This window comes from Haemaphysalis longicornis, unplaced genomic scaffold, assembly GCF_048455015.1.
Source record: "Haemaphysalis longicornis isolate Haplotype H1 unplaced genomic scaffold, Haemaphysalis longicornis Haplotype H1 scaffold_1, whole genome shotgun sequence".
NCBI classification, from domain to species: Eukaryota; Metazoa; Arthropoda; class Arachnida; order Ixodida; family Ixodidae; genus Haemaphysalis; species Haemaphysalis longicornis.
Window position 1 is genome coordinate 461,172,761 of NW_027526203.1, and position 15,898 is coordinate 461,188,658.

General features: G+C 45.5%; 1 protein-coding gene across 1 annotated transcript; it reads left to right on the forward strand.

Moving 5' to 3' along the window:
• Positions 1-81: 81 nt before the first annotated feature.
• Positions 82-11,273, forward strand: LOC144156145 (NADPH-dependent diflavin oxidoreductase 1). The gene is made up of 5 exons (XM_077687978.1): positions 82-935; positions 1,276-1,498; positions 7,282-7,593; positions 8,962-9,276; positions 10,391-11,273. The coding sequence occupies exons 1-5, from the start codon at positions 266-268 to the stop codon at positions 10,614-10,616; spliced, it is 1,746 nt and encodes a 581-aa protein (XP_077544104.1). The 5' UTR covers positions 82-265; the 3' UTR covers positions 10,617-11,273.
• The last annotated feature ends 4,625 nt before the right edge of the window (positions 11,274-15,898 follow it).

Here is a 15,898-nt window from a genome sequence, read left to right on the forward strand (position 1 = left end):
TTTTATTTCTCATTTTGTTTTAATAAATAAGCTTTTTATTAAGCAAGGTAGACCTAATCAGAAAGTACGTGGTAGGCCGTAGTGGCGAGCGTGTGCGTCCCGAGCACGAGCATGGTTCCGAGCAACTTCTTTCGCATTTCGCCTAAAAAGTTTGACTTTGTGTATAGTGCACTTTGTGGACTAGATTTTGGTCGCCTCTGTCGCTGATCTGTTTACCATCGCAGCCTTGCAGAACGTTTGCCTATAAAAAAGAGCCGTTGCGGATATGTCGTACCGTCGTTTGGTCATCTTGTACGGAAGCCAGACAGGCACCGCTGAGGATGTTGCCGAAAGAATCGGCAGGCAAGCGAGGCGTTACAGATTTTGTGTCAGTGTCATGGCTATGAACGATTATCCCGTGAAGGAGCTGATCAAGGAAAAGTTGGTCCTGTTCGTGTGCGCGACAACAGGTCAGGGCGAAGAACCCGACAATATGAAGCGCTTCTGGTCGTTTCTACTCCGAAAAAGCTTGCCTCACACTTCACTAAAGGCTTTGACTTACACTGTGATTGGACTGGGGGACTCAACGTACCTGAAGTTCAACTTCACTGCAAAACGCTTGCGCAGGCGACTGGACCAACTAGGTGCCAAGTGTGGAGTGGAACCCTTACACGCCGACGAACAACATGAACTTGGTGCGGACGGAATGATAGATCCCTGGCTTGAAGGATTTTGGAAGTTTGTTCTGGGACTGCATCCACTGCCCGTCGGATGCCCACCTCTCAGCGACGATGAGCTGCCGGTCCCAAAGTACACAGTTCTTGGCGACACAGAAGTTATTACGAATCCAAGTATTGCAAAAGAAAACGTATTCTTCGGCATCCTGATTTCCAATGAGCGTGTCACCAGCCGCGAACACTTTCAGGACGTGAGGCTGATCAAGTTGGATGTTGGAGGTCAGTTACTTTGACTGATGCATCTTTATGCGAGTCCTGTATTGGTGCGCCGGTGGCAATTAAATGCGCCGTAAACAGGCTTTTATTGAGTTAGGTGCGTAGTAAGATATGTATGAGGAGGAAAAGCACCTGATTCAGTTTGCAGCTTAGCTGCAGTGTTGTCAATCACTGCACACCATGACAGCACCAAGACATATTCTGGACATAAACATGGGCCTGGTTGGATATTATTTCTTTGAACAGTCAAGGGAGCTCTAAAATGGGACGCTGCTCTTGATGCATCAAGTAGAGCGGGCTGTAGCGGGCCTTAATGAGTCTTTTCTATTCCACTGCTTAACAGGTCTTGCGGTCGACTTTGACCCTGGAGACATCGTGGTTGTGCACCCAGAGAACTGTAAAGAGGACGTCGAGGAATTCTTCAGGTTATTCGGCCTAGACGCCAGCATGAGCTTCATGGTCGCACCAACACAAGACAATACACCACTGCCACCTGTTTTGGCAGGGGAGATTGAGCTAGGTGAATGTGTTCGAAAATACTTCGACCTGACCTACATTCCAAAGAGGTGAGCTTCTGTCTGGTGATATGTCAGAGTTGTAACTTGGCACATGACATAAGCAATTGGGTCTCCTGTGTACACAAAGGCCATGGTTCACTTCGAATGGTTCATTTTCGTCTGAACGATGTACTGGGAGTGTTTTTTTTTTTTTTTTAATAAAACAATTTATGGTTGCATTTATGTCAGTCTAGCGTAGAACAACATTTAGTAATACCGCACCCGAGTGCTATTTTACACTGTTCATAATTGCAGTGAGTTGCATAGAAGAAACTTCGGTGTGTAATGGTACGTCTGGCCTACCCTGGACTCGGAGTCTAAAGACATGTCGGACGTAGCCAGCGAATGTCAGTACCAGTTTGTCGGACGCACCCGCTGTTGTATTCCTGAGCAGGCCAAGGGCGCTCCATGCTTGCCATCCGCTTCACCTCTCGGTGAGAGCAGCCTGTCTTGATTTTTACCCAACTGGCCAATCTGCTTTGGCCGTTTGGGTAAAAATCGAGACCAAAGCTCCTAGCATGAGCTGTGAGGTGGATGGGGCAGCGACTGTGGCTAGCCAGCGAGTAGAAGCAGTTCGACCGGTTGAGTAAAAAGTGAGACAGACTGCTCTCACCATGAGTTGTGAAGTGGACAGCGAGTGTGCAGGGCCTCTGGACTGCCCAGAACACACCAACAGGGGTGCATCCGACGGACTGGTAGACATGCACTGGCTACGTCCATTGTATCTTTAGACTCCCATGGGAGCCTCCCAGTCTCGGGCATGTCCAACACACTGCTAGCTTCTGGGATCCGGGCTTTTCTTACATAGCTTTAGCCTGTCTCATCAGAGCATGTCTGACGTACCTTTAGACACAGCGAAAAAACATTCACTTCATCTGGTCGGCATCACTTACTTTTGCCATTTTCATTGCCTACTTGGGAGCACACATCAATTGGAATTAGAGCAGAAAATGTCAAATGCACGAAACAAGTATCACTGCCCCTGTACATTTTCCCACACTACAATTTGTGACATTACAAATCGTTCATGGTGGAGAGGGATCATTGGAGCTTGTTAGAGCGTTCTTCTGAAACAAACGCTGATTCAGAGACGTGTAAGATTAAAATAAATGTATGCGAGAACTTTTACTGGTCATGGGCTTTTTAAAAGACACAGACCTCACCTGCCAACATAGAATACAATGTCTCAGCGCAGCTTTGTTTCAGCTCCGATTTCATTGAAACTGTGTCGCCTTCCATACAAGTGCAGTCATACAAGTGCAGTCCCACTCCCCCACAGTGCATGTGGGGGAGTGGGAAAGCCTATCACACCTACTGACCACCAGCACATATGTATGAAGCAGCCTGTGGCAAAAGCACATAATATTGGCACAATCAAATTTCAAACGGGATGGCCATCAACTTTTCTGACCAACGGCGTGTGTATTTCTAACACTGCTGCCAGGTGGTGGCGCCTCCCGGGCATTCCTGAAAGCCTTGCTGGCGTCACCATGCCTTGCCAATACACAGCTGGCACTTGGTGGACAATTTCGCTGTATGCCACCACCAAGTTGGCGTTAAAAAGATCCTTTCTTATTGGCTGCAACAAAAGTTTTGAAAGCCAATGGGAAGGTTCAGGACGATGGCGATGATCAAGTGAGGTCGGGCGCAGCTCTGTGGGGCTCACTATGTACCGTGACAAAATGAAAGGAAAACAGCTGAGAGAAATGCAAGCTATTTTATTTCCCGGCAAACAAGGTGTCGTTGGCCATCGAACAAAAGCCATGAGAGCTACAAAATGCGTGATCCTCCAGTTAAAACAATATGTTATTCAGCCTTTAGTGTCCCTTAATCCTCAAACCCTCAACTGCCACTTCCTACCATCTCAGGCTGTTGCTAAAATTTTATGAAAGTTTGCTGACGACGCTGTTCTTCTGTGTGACTACAGCAGCCAAGGAATGCACTGTGTTGCACAAAAATGTTCAGTTCTGAAAAAATTCACTCATAACTCTTGCAAAGACAAGACATGATCTATTCATGCTCTTGACATCTGTGTTCATGATAAAAGCACGCAGTCATCTGTGTGTACTAACTGAGGAGGGCTGTGCTGTACATTAACATAGAATGCATTAAATAGCTGCTAAAATATGCACTCCAAATTTATTCCCTGAATACTTATGGGGTTATCCTTGTTGTGTCAGTGCACAGAAAAAATCTGGCAAACATCGTGCATTTTTTACCACCAGTGTGGACAAGAAATTGCAGTTTGAACCACAAATGCAAGTGCTTAACTTCCACGTGGGGAATTAATCATTTGCATCTGACTTAAAGGAGCACTGACACCAAATTTCAGTTTTTAAAACCTGATATGGTTTTCCTCACAAAAATGCCATGATGGGTGCCGCACATAGCTTGGAACTAATTTTTTTTTGGCACAGCAGTTTTGAGAGGCCAGGAAATGGCGGCTCAGTCGCTTCATGATGTCAAAGGCACTGGAAGTTGCACGGTTCGACCAGTCAAGCGCGAATTGGTCTGTCCCTTCCATCTGAGCGGCATGCGTGTTAGTGAGGAATGAAACCAACAATCCAGTGCACAGCAAAAATTTTAGCACGAAAGAAACATTTTGGTGGGGCTTGTGGGGTTTGTTTTTGTTTTCTCTCCTTTCACCTCTTTACTTCCACTGCTCTGGGCAGTTTCAGACCTGCTGAATGCAGTGCGACTAGTCACGCCTCCTTCCGGGCTGTAAGCAGCTGAAACTGGAGCCGACGAAGTGAGTGGCGCTGTAGTTCGCTATTGGCCGCACATTGACCAGACTTAATTCGTGTGTTATAGTTACAGGGGATTATAAAAGAAAGAAAAATGCAAAATATACATTTGGTGTCAGTGCTCTTTTAAAACACTCTTACTGTATTTTTGCATCTATACCTCGTCTGTGCATACGAAATGCACACCAAATTTCAACATTTATACACAAAAAACGTCGTGTATACCCTGCCTGGCCATTTGCCGAGAGCAGTCTTGTGCCGTACTGCCAGGCAGGGTTTTAGATAGGCCCCCCAACATGTAAGGACTTGGTTTTCCACTTCCCACAATTGCTGCCGTCAGTACCGGAAAAGGTGGCTGTCCTCCATGATGCGAGCAGGACACATTGAATAGACAACTTCCCTCATAGTATTGTAAGTGTTGTAAAAACTTGAGTATTATTGCAGTGAATTACCACCATGGGCACTTTGTAGTTATTTTATTTTGTGCATTAAAATACACCCAAGAAGCAGGATAATGTTAGTTAACAATGGCCACTGGACATAAATTAATATGGGTGGACTGACACCTTCAAGGCACAGGCCTCCATCCTTGGAGGCTGGGAGCCAACCTGTATCTGTAGGAATGCATTCATGGCAGAGGGCGTATTATTGCGTAAAAAAATAGAAGGGGAAGGGGGGCAGCTAGTCAAAGCTCGGTGAGCAAATGGTGTACAGAATAGAGCAGAAAATAGATTCTCTGGGGCTCCATGTGGCTTGGCACACAGTACAGTGAAGCCACGCTACAGACCAAAGTTTGCAAGTACAGTTAAAACCCGATCTAACGAAGCCACCAGGAACCGCAAATTACTTTGTTAAATCCAGAACTTCGTAAAATCGGGACTGTCATTTTACAAGCAGTTGATTTCATAAATTTGATGTCTGAAGAGAGGTGCATCCCAGCAGCTACCATGATACCGTAATTTTGGCGGCCACGGTGTTTGCCTGCCAGCAGCTTAGTAATACGCTTTAAGTGTGTGGTAAAAAAATATACCCCATCCGGGGCTTGCCCTGGAATAGGACACCCGAGCAGATACGCGAAACACAGCACTTTTTATTGTACCACTTCACCACTGAGCAGAACGCTCTTGGCTTCATATTGAACCAAAACAGGGCTTCTTCCAGCTTCTCATGCACATTTGCCTTGATGCTATTTTTCTTCGATGCAATTCCAGACAAATGGCGCAATGATCTTCACGGCGTTCTGACGAAACACATTCGAAATTGGTCCTTCTTTAAATGTGTCTGTTCCTCTAAATACTTAGTTAAATCAGGAACGGCGCTGAATCTATTTCGTTAGCTTGAGTTCATAAAAGCATTGAGCCCGAATTTGTTCATTAGATCGGGAAAATCGTAAGATCAGGTTCTGTCAGATCGAGTTTTGACCGTAATCTGCACCTACACTTGAATTTTTTTTTGTGTGTGCTGACTGTATTTGCAAAAGCAGAAATGGTGGGTAAAATGTTGTTTAAAGATATCAGTTATTGGTGTTTGTTACTGCTAATCATTTGTAGCTACTATCATTATTAATTGTTCATTTGTACTTCAACAGCTGATATTCGAGGCTGTTATTTTTGCTTCCTGATAATTGCGCATGATCAGGCTCAGATAAGTAATGTGGAGATAAGGTCGACGCTGAAGGTCTGCTAGTCTCTGGATGGCTGTGCTAAAGTCGCTTTAAGGGGACCTTAAAGTGATAGGCTCTTGTTAAGAATAAAAATTTTTACCATCATTTTTTTTCATTTTAACAGCCGAAGAGCGTTTAGTTTTGCCATATAGCAATACCAGAAAAAAATACAGAGGAAAAAGACCAAGCGCGTGTGAGCGTGCGCCTCGTGGGGAAGCGCACAGCGTTGGCCAGGCTTGCGCGTGGGCTTGCAGCACAGGAGGAGCTTGCGGAAAGAAAAAAAACACCACCTAGAAAAAATGAGAAGTGAGAAGCGCTCGATGAAAAGCGCCCGAAGCGCACTTCGAGAACACACTGCTCAGCGTTCATGATGTGATCTCTCGCGTGCTCTTCTACTCGCCAATTCACGTGTGTTCGCGCCTGAAGTAGGGAGCACAGACGCCGAGTTTGTGCTACAGACGCCGAGTTTACAAAGCCGGTTGCCACGAATTCTAGCTTGTGCTAACGCGGTCCACTTTGGGAGAGATGTGAAAGCCTGCGGACAAAATGATCCGGGCCTGCCAGTCATGGAGAACTTTCAGCGGCAAGTTCGGAAATTCATGCGAGGTGCAACAGCCGGGTTTCCGACGAAGGGAGAGGGGCCGCCAGCTTAGCTGTTTCTCCAGCCTAGCACCACTAGTCCACTAGGGCAAGCTGCATCACTAGTGAAATACGTGTCACGAAATACGTGCTCAGAGAGTCCATCAGTTTGATAAGCCTTTCCAAGACGTAATGAACAAAGAAATTTTATGATTCTCGCCCTTCTTACATCCTTGTGGGTAAAACTTCAGATGCCATTGCCTCGCAGTTGAAAGCTTTCACCACATGACTTAAGTTCTAACACCTCGTTAGTTATTATAGTATCGTAGTTGCACCTTCCTGCAAAACTTTGACTTCCGGGCCGCAGTGTGTGATTACCCTTGCTTATCACTTAGAGGAGTGTAACGGTTAACTGTCGCGTTATTCGATAAAACAGTTGTATTATTCCATCATCACATTCAGCTCAAGCGAGAGATTATAGAGGCATTTAACATAACCAGGCTTGGTGATAAGTGTGTTAGTCAGCCCTCTGTATGTTTACACGAGCAAAAAGTGACTTTCCTTGATTGTTGTTAAACGTCAAAGCAAGGGTAAATCGTTCCTGTTATCTCTTTCAGCGTTTGAGTGTGATTCTCGCCATTGCGCATGCGCAGTTTTGAATTTTCATGTATAAATGTTTCTTCTTTTTCAATAAATCTCAGTTGATAGTAGCGCTCGTCCTGTCCGGTTCTTTTCTTCGTGATCCTCTTTTAACGCGCTGTTTCCAACCAACCATGTCGTGTTATTCCCTTCTTTTCCCTGTCCAGGTCCTTCTTTGAGGTCTTCTGGCACTTTGCTAAGAGTGATCTCGAGAAGCAGCGCCTTCGGGAATTCAGCACCGCTGCCGGTCAGGAGGATCTTGTGGATTACGCCATACGACCACGGCGGACCGTGCTGGAGGTGTTTGCCGACTTCCAGGAGACCACAGTCAACGTTCCGCTGGCCTACCTCTTTGACCTCATTCCACCCATACGCCCGCGCTCGTTTTCCATTGCCAACTCGCTCCTGAGCTACCCCGGGCAGATCCACATTCTGGCTGCCATAGTCAACTTCCATACCACGCTGAAGAAGCCACGCAGGTGCGGATTGTGTCGTATTTTGAATTACTGCGAGGTGACCAATGTCGCCATTGTATTTTTAAGTGAAGAAATGCTGTTATTAGTTCGCTTACTCCATAGACACATGGTTGAGGAAAATAAGGGAAGACAGCCAGGTTGGTGCTGGGATAGCTTTTTGGTTTCACAGATGGAGTTCAGTAAGCACCCGTAGGCATTGCTAATCCATCGAGAGTGCCATGTTTTGCTAGATTCTGAGCCACCCTCCCATTTTACAGGAGGGGATGTGAAACAGCGAAAAAAGAAAGGCAACATTTTACGGATATATGCTTAGAGTCTAAGCACTTTTTCCGGCTTCAAGCCTCACGGTTTAAAAAAATCTGTTTTTTTTTTTATTATTATTTACGATTGTACTCCTTCCCTCTTTTTTTGCTTAGTTGTGCACACCTTTTCAAGACCACCGCTATGTTTAATACAAAGGGGTTAAAGGAATGTTCAAAAGTATGCCTTGGCATGCTTCAAATTTCACTACCACCTTCATTTAAATACATTGTAGGTTTAAAAGAAACAGTCGAGTAAATTGCAATGTTCCACAAAAACAGGGCCTGTTGGAGCTGTGTGCCAGGCAGTAGCACTGACCTTTTATAGCTTATATGAAAATACAGTCGATCCCTCATATATCGAACAGTCCAAACATCCCCTTGGAAATCCTATGCAATAGAAAATATTTTGTATATCGAATTATCGATATATCGAACTATTTTGCGATCCCCTTAGAGTTCGATATATCCGGGATCGACTGTATACCCATTCTGTACTTTAAGCTTCGAGTGTTGTGCAGTACTCATTTCAATTGTGCAGCACTAATGTTCCTGGCAGGCCAGCTCTGCAACACCTAAATTTGAGCAGTAGATCTTTTCATTTACCCAAATTGGAACCTGCCATTCTTTTAATAACCGGGCCATGTGTGACTGTGGCTATTTTGTCTTCTCATATACTTAGGTGGCACTTACCACTTGATCAGCACCATCCTTGTTTTGTTTTTTGTGCTTTATGGCTTGTGGGTGTGTGGAGAGTAATACTGATGGTTACTTTTTTTAATCATTTGAAGTGGTGCCACGAAGTGGATGGGCTGCTTTGTGTAATAAATAGAAAAATTGGCAGTGGAGTATGTGTTATTCAATAATTTTATTACTTTTGAGATAGAGGCAAGCTTAACTGTGCAACACAGATGTGGGCTTATGAGCAAATGACAGAGGTGGGAGGAGTTTTTTTCATTGGCTAGCCTTTGAGGTAAACAGCTTGCATGTAGAAGTAATCAGTGGAAGTTTCAAGGTGCAGTGGTACTCGGGATGTGGGTACATGTGGTGACGTTTGTATGGCGCCGTGCAGGGGTTTGTGCACCACGTACCTAGCCAACCTGGATCCGTCTGGGCATCCAGCTGTGGCCTTCTCCGTCAAGAAGGGCAGCCTGCGGATGCCGCCTGATAACGTGCCTGTCATCATGGTGGGACCCGGCACGGGTTGTGCACCCTTCCGGGCCATGATCCAGGATCGCACGATGCGGGGCATTGGCCAGAACTACCTCTTCTTCGGCTCACGCAGCGCAAAGGCAGACTTCTTTTTCGAGAACGAGTGGACTTACCTGGAGGCCCTTGGACTGCTTGAGCTGGTGACGGCATTCTCACGAGACCAGGACCATAAAATGTACGGGGCTAACAGAAGCCTGGGGGTTTTGATAGGGCCACACTTGTTGAAGTTGGCCTGATGGTGTGCATTCTATTGTCCCCTGCTTACTCCATGGCCTTGTGTGTGTCCTCATTCGTGTTTTTATATGCATGGCGTTGTTGGCAGCCTGTTTTCATGTGCGAACGACGTGTTGGAGGTCTGGCTGTGCGATTGATGTAGGCATCAGTGGGAACACTCAAGCTGGGTCTCAACCTTACTCCTGCAAACCATGTTTTCCTCTCATGGACTGATCTGACACCTCTTTCAGTCTTGCCATAATAGAACGTGAAAGGGAGGAGGCGTTTTTATGATGGCAAGTAGTTGCCATTGCCCCAATGTATTATGATGTTTGATTTATTTTCCTCACAAAAAGTTGACTTTAACACTAGGTTATTGTACGATATTATTACTATTACAATGGAACGGTTCATTTAATATCCTCAAAAATTTACATTGTTAAAAATGAATCAGAGGGAAAAATAGCTATCTCTCACTTGAGTATAGCTGGAGATCTCAGAAGAAAGCTGCAGAACACTTCTTTTTTTTTCTTCGATTTTTCATTCAAACCAAAATTTCATAGTCGAGGGCCTAAACTCATGACTGCCGCTGCAACGTTCAGATAGGATTAACTAATCTTGACTCATTAGTGGCTGGTTTTAGTGGATGCTGAAAATGTTTTATTTTTGCGGCCTTTTCCATGATGTCACATTTGAACATTTTTTCTGGACCCTTGGCCTAGAACTTGTGTCCTCTGTAATTCTAAAGCAGCTAATGAGTAATGGCCAATTGCATGAAGCCGGTTGAGTCCTGTGTTTGAGTTGTCCGCTCGGATGTCTGGTAATATGCTACACCCGAGGCCAGGAACTGTGGCGCAATGACCATTCGCTTGTACTAAAGCTTCTTCTCCAGTTAGCAAATGGGAGTGAGGTATTGTGCCATTCGTAGTGCCCCATCCATCATGCACCAAAGTCAGGGTTCTGTATTAGGTTTGTGCCTTTCTGAAGTAAACATAGAAAGAAAGAAAAAAAATGCTAGGGCGAGGGTAAAAGGGACTCAATGCGTGGTTTTGAGTCGCTCTGTCCTGTCCTTTCAGATACGTCCAGCACCGCATTGCGGAACACAAGGACAAGATTTGGAAGCTGATAAACAACGACGGGGTCATGTACATAGCTGGGAACGCCAAAGACATGGTGCCCAGCGTGCGTGCTGCCTTCAAGTCCGTACTGGTGGACCCAGGCTCTCTGTCTGACCCCATTGCCGATGAGTTGATCACAAGTCTCGAGAAGTGCAAGCGGCTCCAGATAGAAGCGTGGTCTTAGGTGATGTTGTGTTTGGATTGTGTGTTTGGTAAGCGTGTTTCGGTTTTGGGAATAGTTTGAGAGGTATACTTGCAAATGGTATTCCAAAGGAGAGTAATGGCAGTTTGACTTGCACGTAACCAAGTCATTCTTGTTCCTCACATTGTCAACATAAGTGAACCTGAAGTGCCAAAGCGGCAGGGGATATTAACGTTGTAAATACTGACAAACATTAGTAGCGACTTTGCGAATTTTTTAACCGTGCATTTTGAAAGGGAAACTAAGAGCACAATCATGCATGGACATTTGTACTGCCGCAAAGTAATTTGTTGACTGAAACGGGGGGCTATCAATTGTGAAGAGGCTGTCGTAACGAAAATGTATGCAAGCAATGACCTGGTTGCTCTTTTTCTTCGCTGCAAATGCTATATTATCTTTTTTCTCATAAAGCTGGCCTGCAGCTCTTGTAAAACTGTTACGCATGTAACTAAGCTGTTTGTCTTCATGGAATTTTCATTCCATCTCTATGTCATGCTCAGAGACTCTCCTTTTCCATTTCTTTTTTTTTAGCCTCCTCTCTGCAATAAAGTCATTCATTCATTCATTTTTGCAGAAAATGGCACTGTGCCCATTTGGAGGACTTGTTTTGTCATTTCAATAAACTCTTTTTTTTTTTTATGACATGGCTATTGCATCGTTGTTAAGTATTGAAATAACCGCAGTGGTTATCGCCTTATCTATTGATTAGCAATTCACTTAAGTATTGAGTCACACCTGATTGCTAGCTTGCTAAAAGTCAATCTGAGCAGGCTAAATCTGTGCATAAATGAATCTGAACATGCTAGAAAAATGGTAATGTGTATAGGTGCAGTGTTTTTTACCCAAAAGCATATTTAACACCTATAGCCATAGCATTTTCGGGAAATACCTGCTGGTTTTTCTGTCTGTCAAATATATAGGTAACACTCGGTTCACTGGAAGAAAACTAAATGCACTTAAAAGAACCAGCACAGCACACAGTTCTATGTTTACTTTCTTCACCTTCCATCTAGCACATGTGGGGAGATCACTTTTTATGAAAAAGATTGGTTTACAGCAGTCTCCCTAAATATTTCTTGGCCTCAAAAACTATGGTCTTTCTTTCTGTCTTTTTTTTTTCCAGTTTCACTAATATAATCTATCACATATACACAAGGTCCCCGCTAGTCAAACTCAGGGGGCAAAGAAAATTTATTTATCGGAAGTCCTGCCTGATAGAAACGTGAAAGATATATATTGCAGGGGTTGCCTAAATATTGGTCTGTTAAAAGGCGTTTGTTTTAGTTGTTCCGACTGCAAATTGTATTGCCCGTTTTGGCAAGCAACTTCACTACTACCACCCTCATGGCCAGCATCTAAGAGCAGTGCTGCTTCAAAATTTTCACTTGATGAGGATTGGAAGAAGCAGAAAACATATTGCTAAAGCTTTTGGTTAAAAGTGCGGGCACCTGTCTTAAGTTAGCAGTCTTAACCGAGCACATTTACTCTGCCAGGACCTCTTAAAAAGGTCTTGCAATGTTTTGTCGTTTTTAAAACGTGTGCTGAAAAAAAATGTTTTTGATGTTAGACTATTACTACAATTGGGCTTTATATTAAAGGCTCTATTCTGGGTGCGGGCTGGCCAAAATGTGACGAGAATTCCAACTGACCCCCCTAAAGCATGGCTAAACTGAAGCGAACATTTTGTGCATTCTGTCTGCTGGAAACCAACCAAACACTTTTTGTTCATTCAGCTTACCTGAGAGTTTAGATTACCTGGCGCATTCGGAGGAAAGAAATGTTGCAAGGATGCATCCTCTAATAGATGTCATATCAACCATGTGAAGTGAGCTTGGCACGAGGTCAGAGGCTACAACAGGCTGAGTCACACAGTGAGGTCATGGCCTTAACCTCAACGTGCAAAGTCCAAGGTAAACGTGCTTAGTTTTGCGCATTGACACCTTTCTGCTTTCTGGTGATGTTGCGCACTCGTTATCGCCCTTTGGAAGGGGGAGGTGGGGGAGCCTTGAAGGTAAACAGCAAGCAGCTTGCTGTTCCCCTGAAGGAACTAAAGTCAAACGTGAATCCTTTCTTTCTTGCATCCAAAAGGTGGGTTCGACCCCATGAGAATACATTTCTTTTTGAGTATTTTTTGTACCTTTCTGGGGTTGGCACGATGCGCTGTTTGTCTTTTTTTTCCTCGTTGCTGGTTCTGATCAAATTGTATGCTGAGAACCGTCAGTAACGGCGCGCATGGGAACATTGATGCACTCTTAAGAGAGTGTTTAGGTCATGTGCACATTTATAAAGATCACCTTGAGTGGTTAATTTTCATGGCGTACAAGTGGCCGAAAGTGTGTTATTTTTATGTTTCTTCTCACTCTTGGTTGTTCTGCACTTTTGGAGGCATGGTTTTGCAAATAAAACCGAGGCGCTTGGATGTTTAGGGGGAAAAGAGAGAGTACAGCTTGATGCAGGCACTGCTCGAACTCTGCCCTGCTGTGCCCTTTATATGTAAATGCTTGTAAATAAATTGTAAATATTGGAGAAGACCGTCGTCGGTCAGGTGCCATTGATATTGATCAAGTACCCATCATCGAGCCGCAGAAGCGATCAGCGCCTTCAGGGCCACATCATTTTGATATTTTAACTGCTGGTGTTGAGTATATGTATGCACAGTTGCGCTCAATGTGGCTTACAAATTGCAATACTTGTTAGTATTCACAACTTTCATATCGACAACAGGCGCGGAAAGACGTAGACTAAGAAAGAAATACACAGGACGACGCGCTACTAGCAACTGGCAACATTTATTAGGAAACAGAAATATATAGGGCGACCAACCGACATAATTCACTGATTAAAGCTTATACATAACTCACTGAGTAAGACCTATACATAGATTATCAAATAAAAGTTTCCCCAGACATAAAAGTGCAACCCATGAAATGCTATTACCGCACGTGTCGTTCCAAGAACGCCAACTCTGCTTCTTGCAGACTGACTGAAGATTTACTCACGCACATTGACCCCTCCCGGCTGATATTCCAAGCTTCCATTATCTCCCTTTCTGTCTTGCCCCTGTGCCTAAACAACACGGTTGTTTTTTCGAACATGGGTTTGCACCCCCCCTGTACCTTGCACTCTTTACAGTGCGTAGCCAGGTGCGTGTAAGGCCTGCCCACCAGCGAACTGTGGTGCTCCCGCAGTCGTATGTTCAGGCATCTGCCTGTTTGCCCGATGTAGGCCTTGCCACAAGGTAGCAGCAGTCGATACACCACTGATTGGGTGCATGCAACAAACTGCTTGCCATGTTTCACGTGGCAGCCTTTTTTGTGCCGCCCCGGCTTATCAATGCGTCTGCCAACGGCAGAGCATATCTGGCCTACTCTCTTCTCGGCAGAAAACACAACGTTCACGCCGTATCGGGAACCCACTCTCTTCATGCCATGAGAGAGCCAATGAACATACGGGATTTTTGCCACTCGTTTTCTTTCTTGTGGAGCAGGTTCTGAAACAACCGTGTCATTAGCTTGCTTGATGGCACGCCTGATTTTTTCGCACGTGGCTGCAATAGCGCCATCCGGAAACCCCGCCTCCTTAAGTCTTTTAACTTGGCAATCAAAACTAGTGCCCATCAAGTGCGTGCACGACTTGTCGAGTGCTGACCGTAAGCATGCCCATGCTATGCTATTCTTAACCAGCCGGGAGTGTCCTGAGCGATAGTCAAGAAGCGGCTTTGCTGTTCTCGGGGAATGCATCCAACATATGTGGTCTTTTTCGAAAGATAGGCACACATCCAAAAATTGCAGCTTCCTTTCCTTTGGCACTTCAAATGTGAAAGTCAGTCCCAGCCCGTTTTTTGAAAACAGCCCAAGTACTGCCTCACGCGTCTGATCAAAGTTAGCGGATTTTGGATGTGTGCCTATCTTTCGAAAAAGACCACATATGTTGGATGCATTCCCCGAGAACAGCAAAGACCACCATCAAGTCCACCAGACGGCGCAAGCGAAAGGTTCCTTTTGGTATAGAATACAAAACATTCATTCCGTGACTCAAAGAGCCCACACAGTTCGCTTACAATGTGTTATTTAAAAATATTATTAACAAGTTTCACATCAAACATCCGTTGAGCAAAAATGTACGCAACTTTTTACGAATAGCCGAGGAGGAGGAGGAATCACTTTATTGAGCCTTAGGCTGGTTTACGGAAGCGGTGTGGCCGCCGGTTTGAGGCCGGCAGCGACGTTGGCAGCACGGGTGACCAGAAGTATCTGGACCTCTGGGTCCGAGCTGCCCAGCGCTCCCTCCCACTGCTCTTCATTAACCACGGGTGGAAAGGGGTCTTGAGGACAGGCCCACATGGAATGAACCAACGTGGCTAGGTCCCCGCAGAGTGGACAATTTGGCGATGGGAATTGCGAGGGGTGAATTCGGTGCATAAGTGCTCGGCAGGCCAAAGAGTGCGTCTGCAGGAGTCGCCAGAAGCGCTCCTGGTGCACCACCTCGTTTCTGAATTCGCAACCACAAAGCCGCCAATTCAAATTGAAACCGCTGCAACGGCCCACCGTTTCTATGTGCGCGGAGCACTGTTTTCGTGACTGTTATTGCTGTTATGTGCTTTTGCGTCCATCAGTTGTTGAGAGGACTGGCAAAACACGGGAATTGAGTGCTTGTGGAGTGACAGATGTGGGAAATTCCGCATCGGAAGACAGCTGTCGAGGCCAAAATATTTGATTCTTCCAACAGAAGGTGAGTGTTATGCACTCCGCTAGAAAGACGGTGCAAACGAAACCGTTGTCGCCGTCAATACCTCATTCGTGCCCTTCGTTCGAAATCTTAGCGCAAGTGAACGAATTATGGCAAAAAAAAAACTGTTGTCATGAAAGCGACGTACAATTGCAGCGATCGAAATGAAATGATGTCGTGGCCTCTGTAAACTTGCGGATGTCAATAAACGATTTGTTCTCACTTGCTGCTCACTGTGGTCTGTGCCAGTCGAGGCCATCTGGTCACCTGGCGTAACATCACTTCACTAGCGCGGCGCAAGTAAACACGCGACCAGCGTGCCAGCCAGGAACCAGCAGGAGCAGCCACGGCCGGACTCGACGCCCCTTTCGCACGCGGGAGGAGGAGAGTCGAGTCCGGCCGTGGAGCAGCGAGCCGGCGGCCGCCGTGCGAGGGCGGCCATGTTATTAAGGAGCTCAAGCGGCCTGTGCAAAAAACATCCGCCATGTTTACAAAGCCGTGTTTACAGCGCCATCAAGCGGGCGTACTGGGTAGTT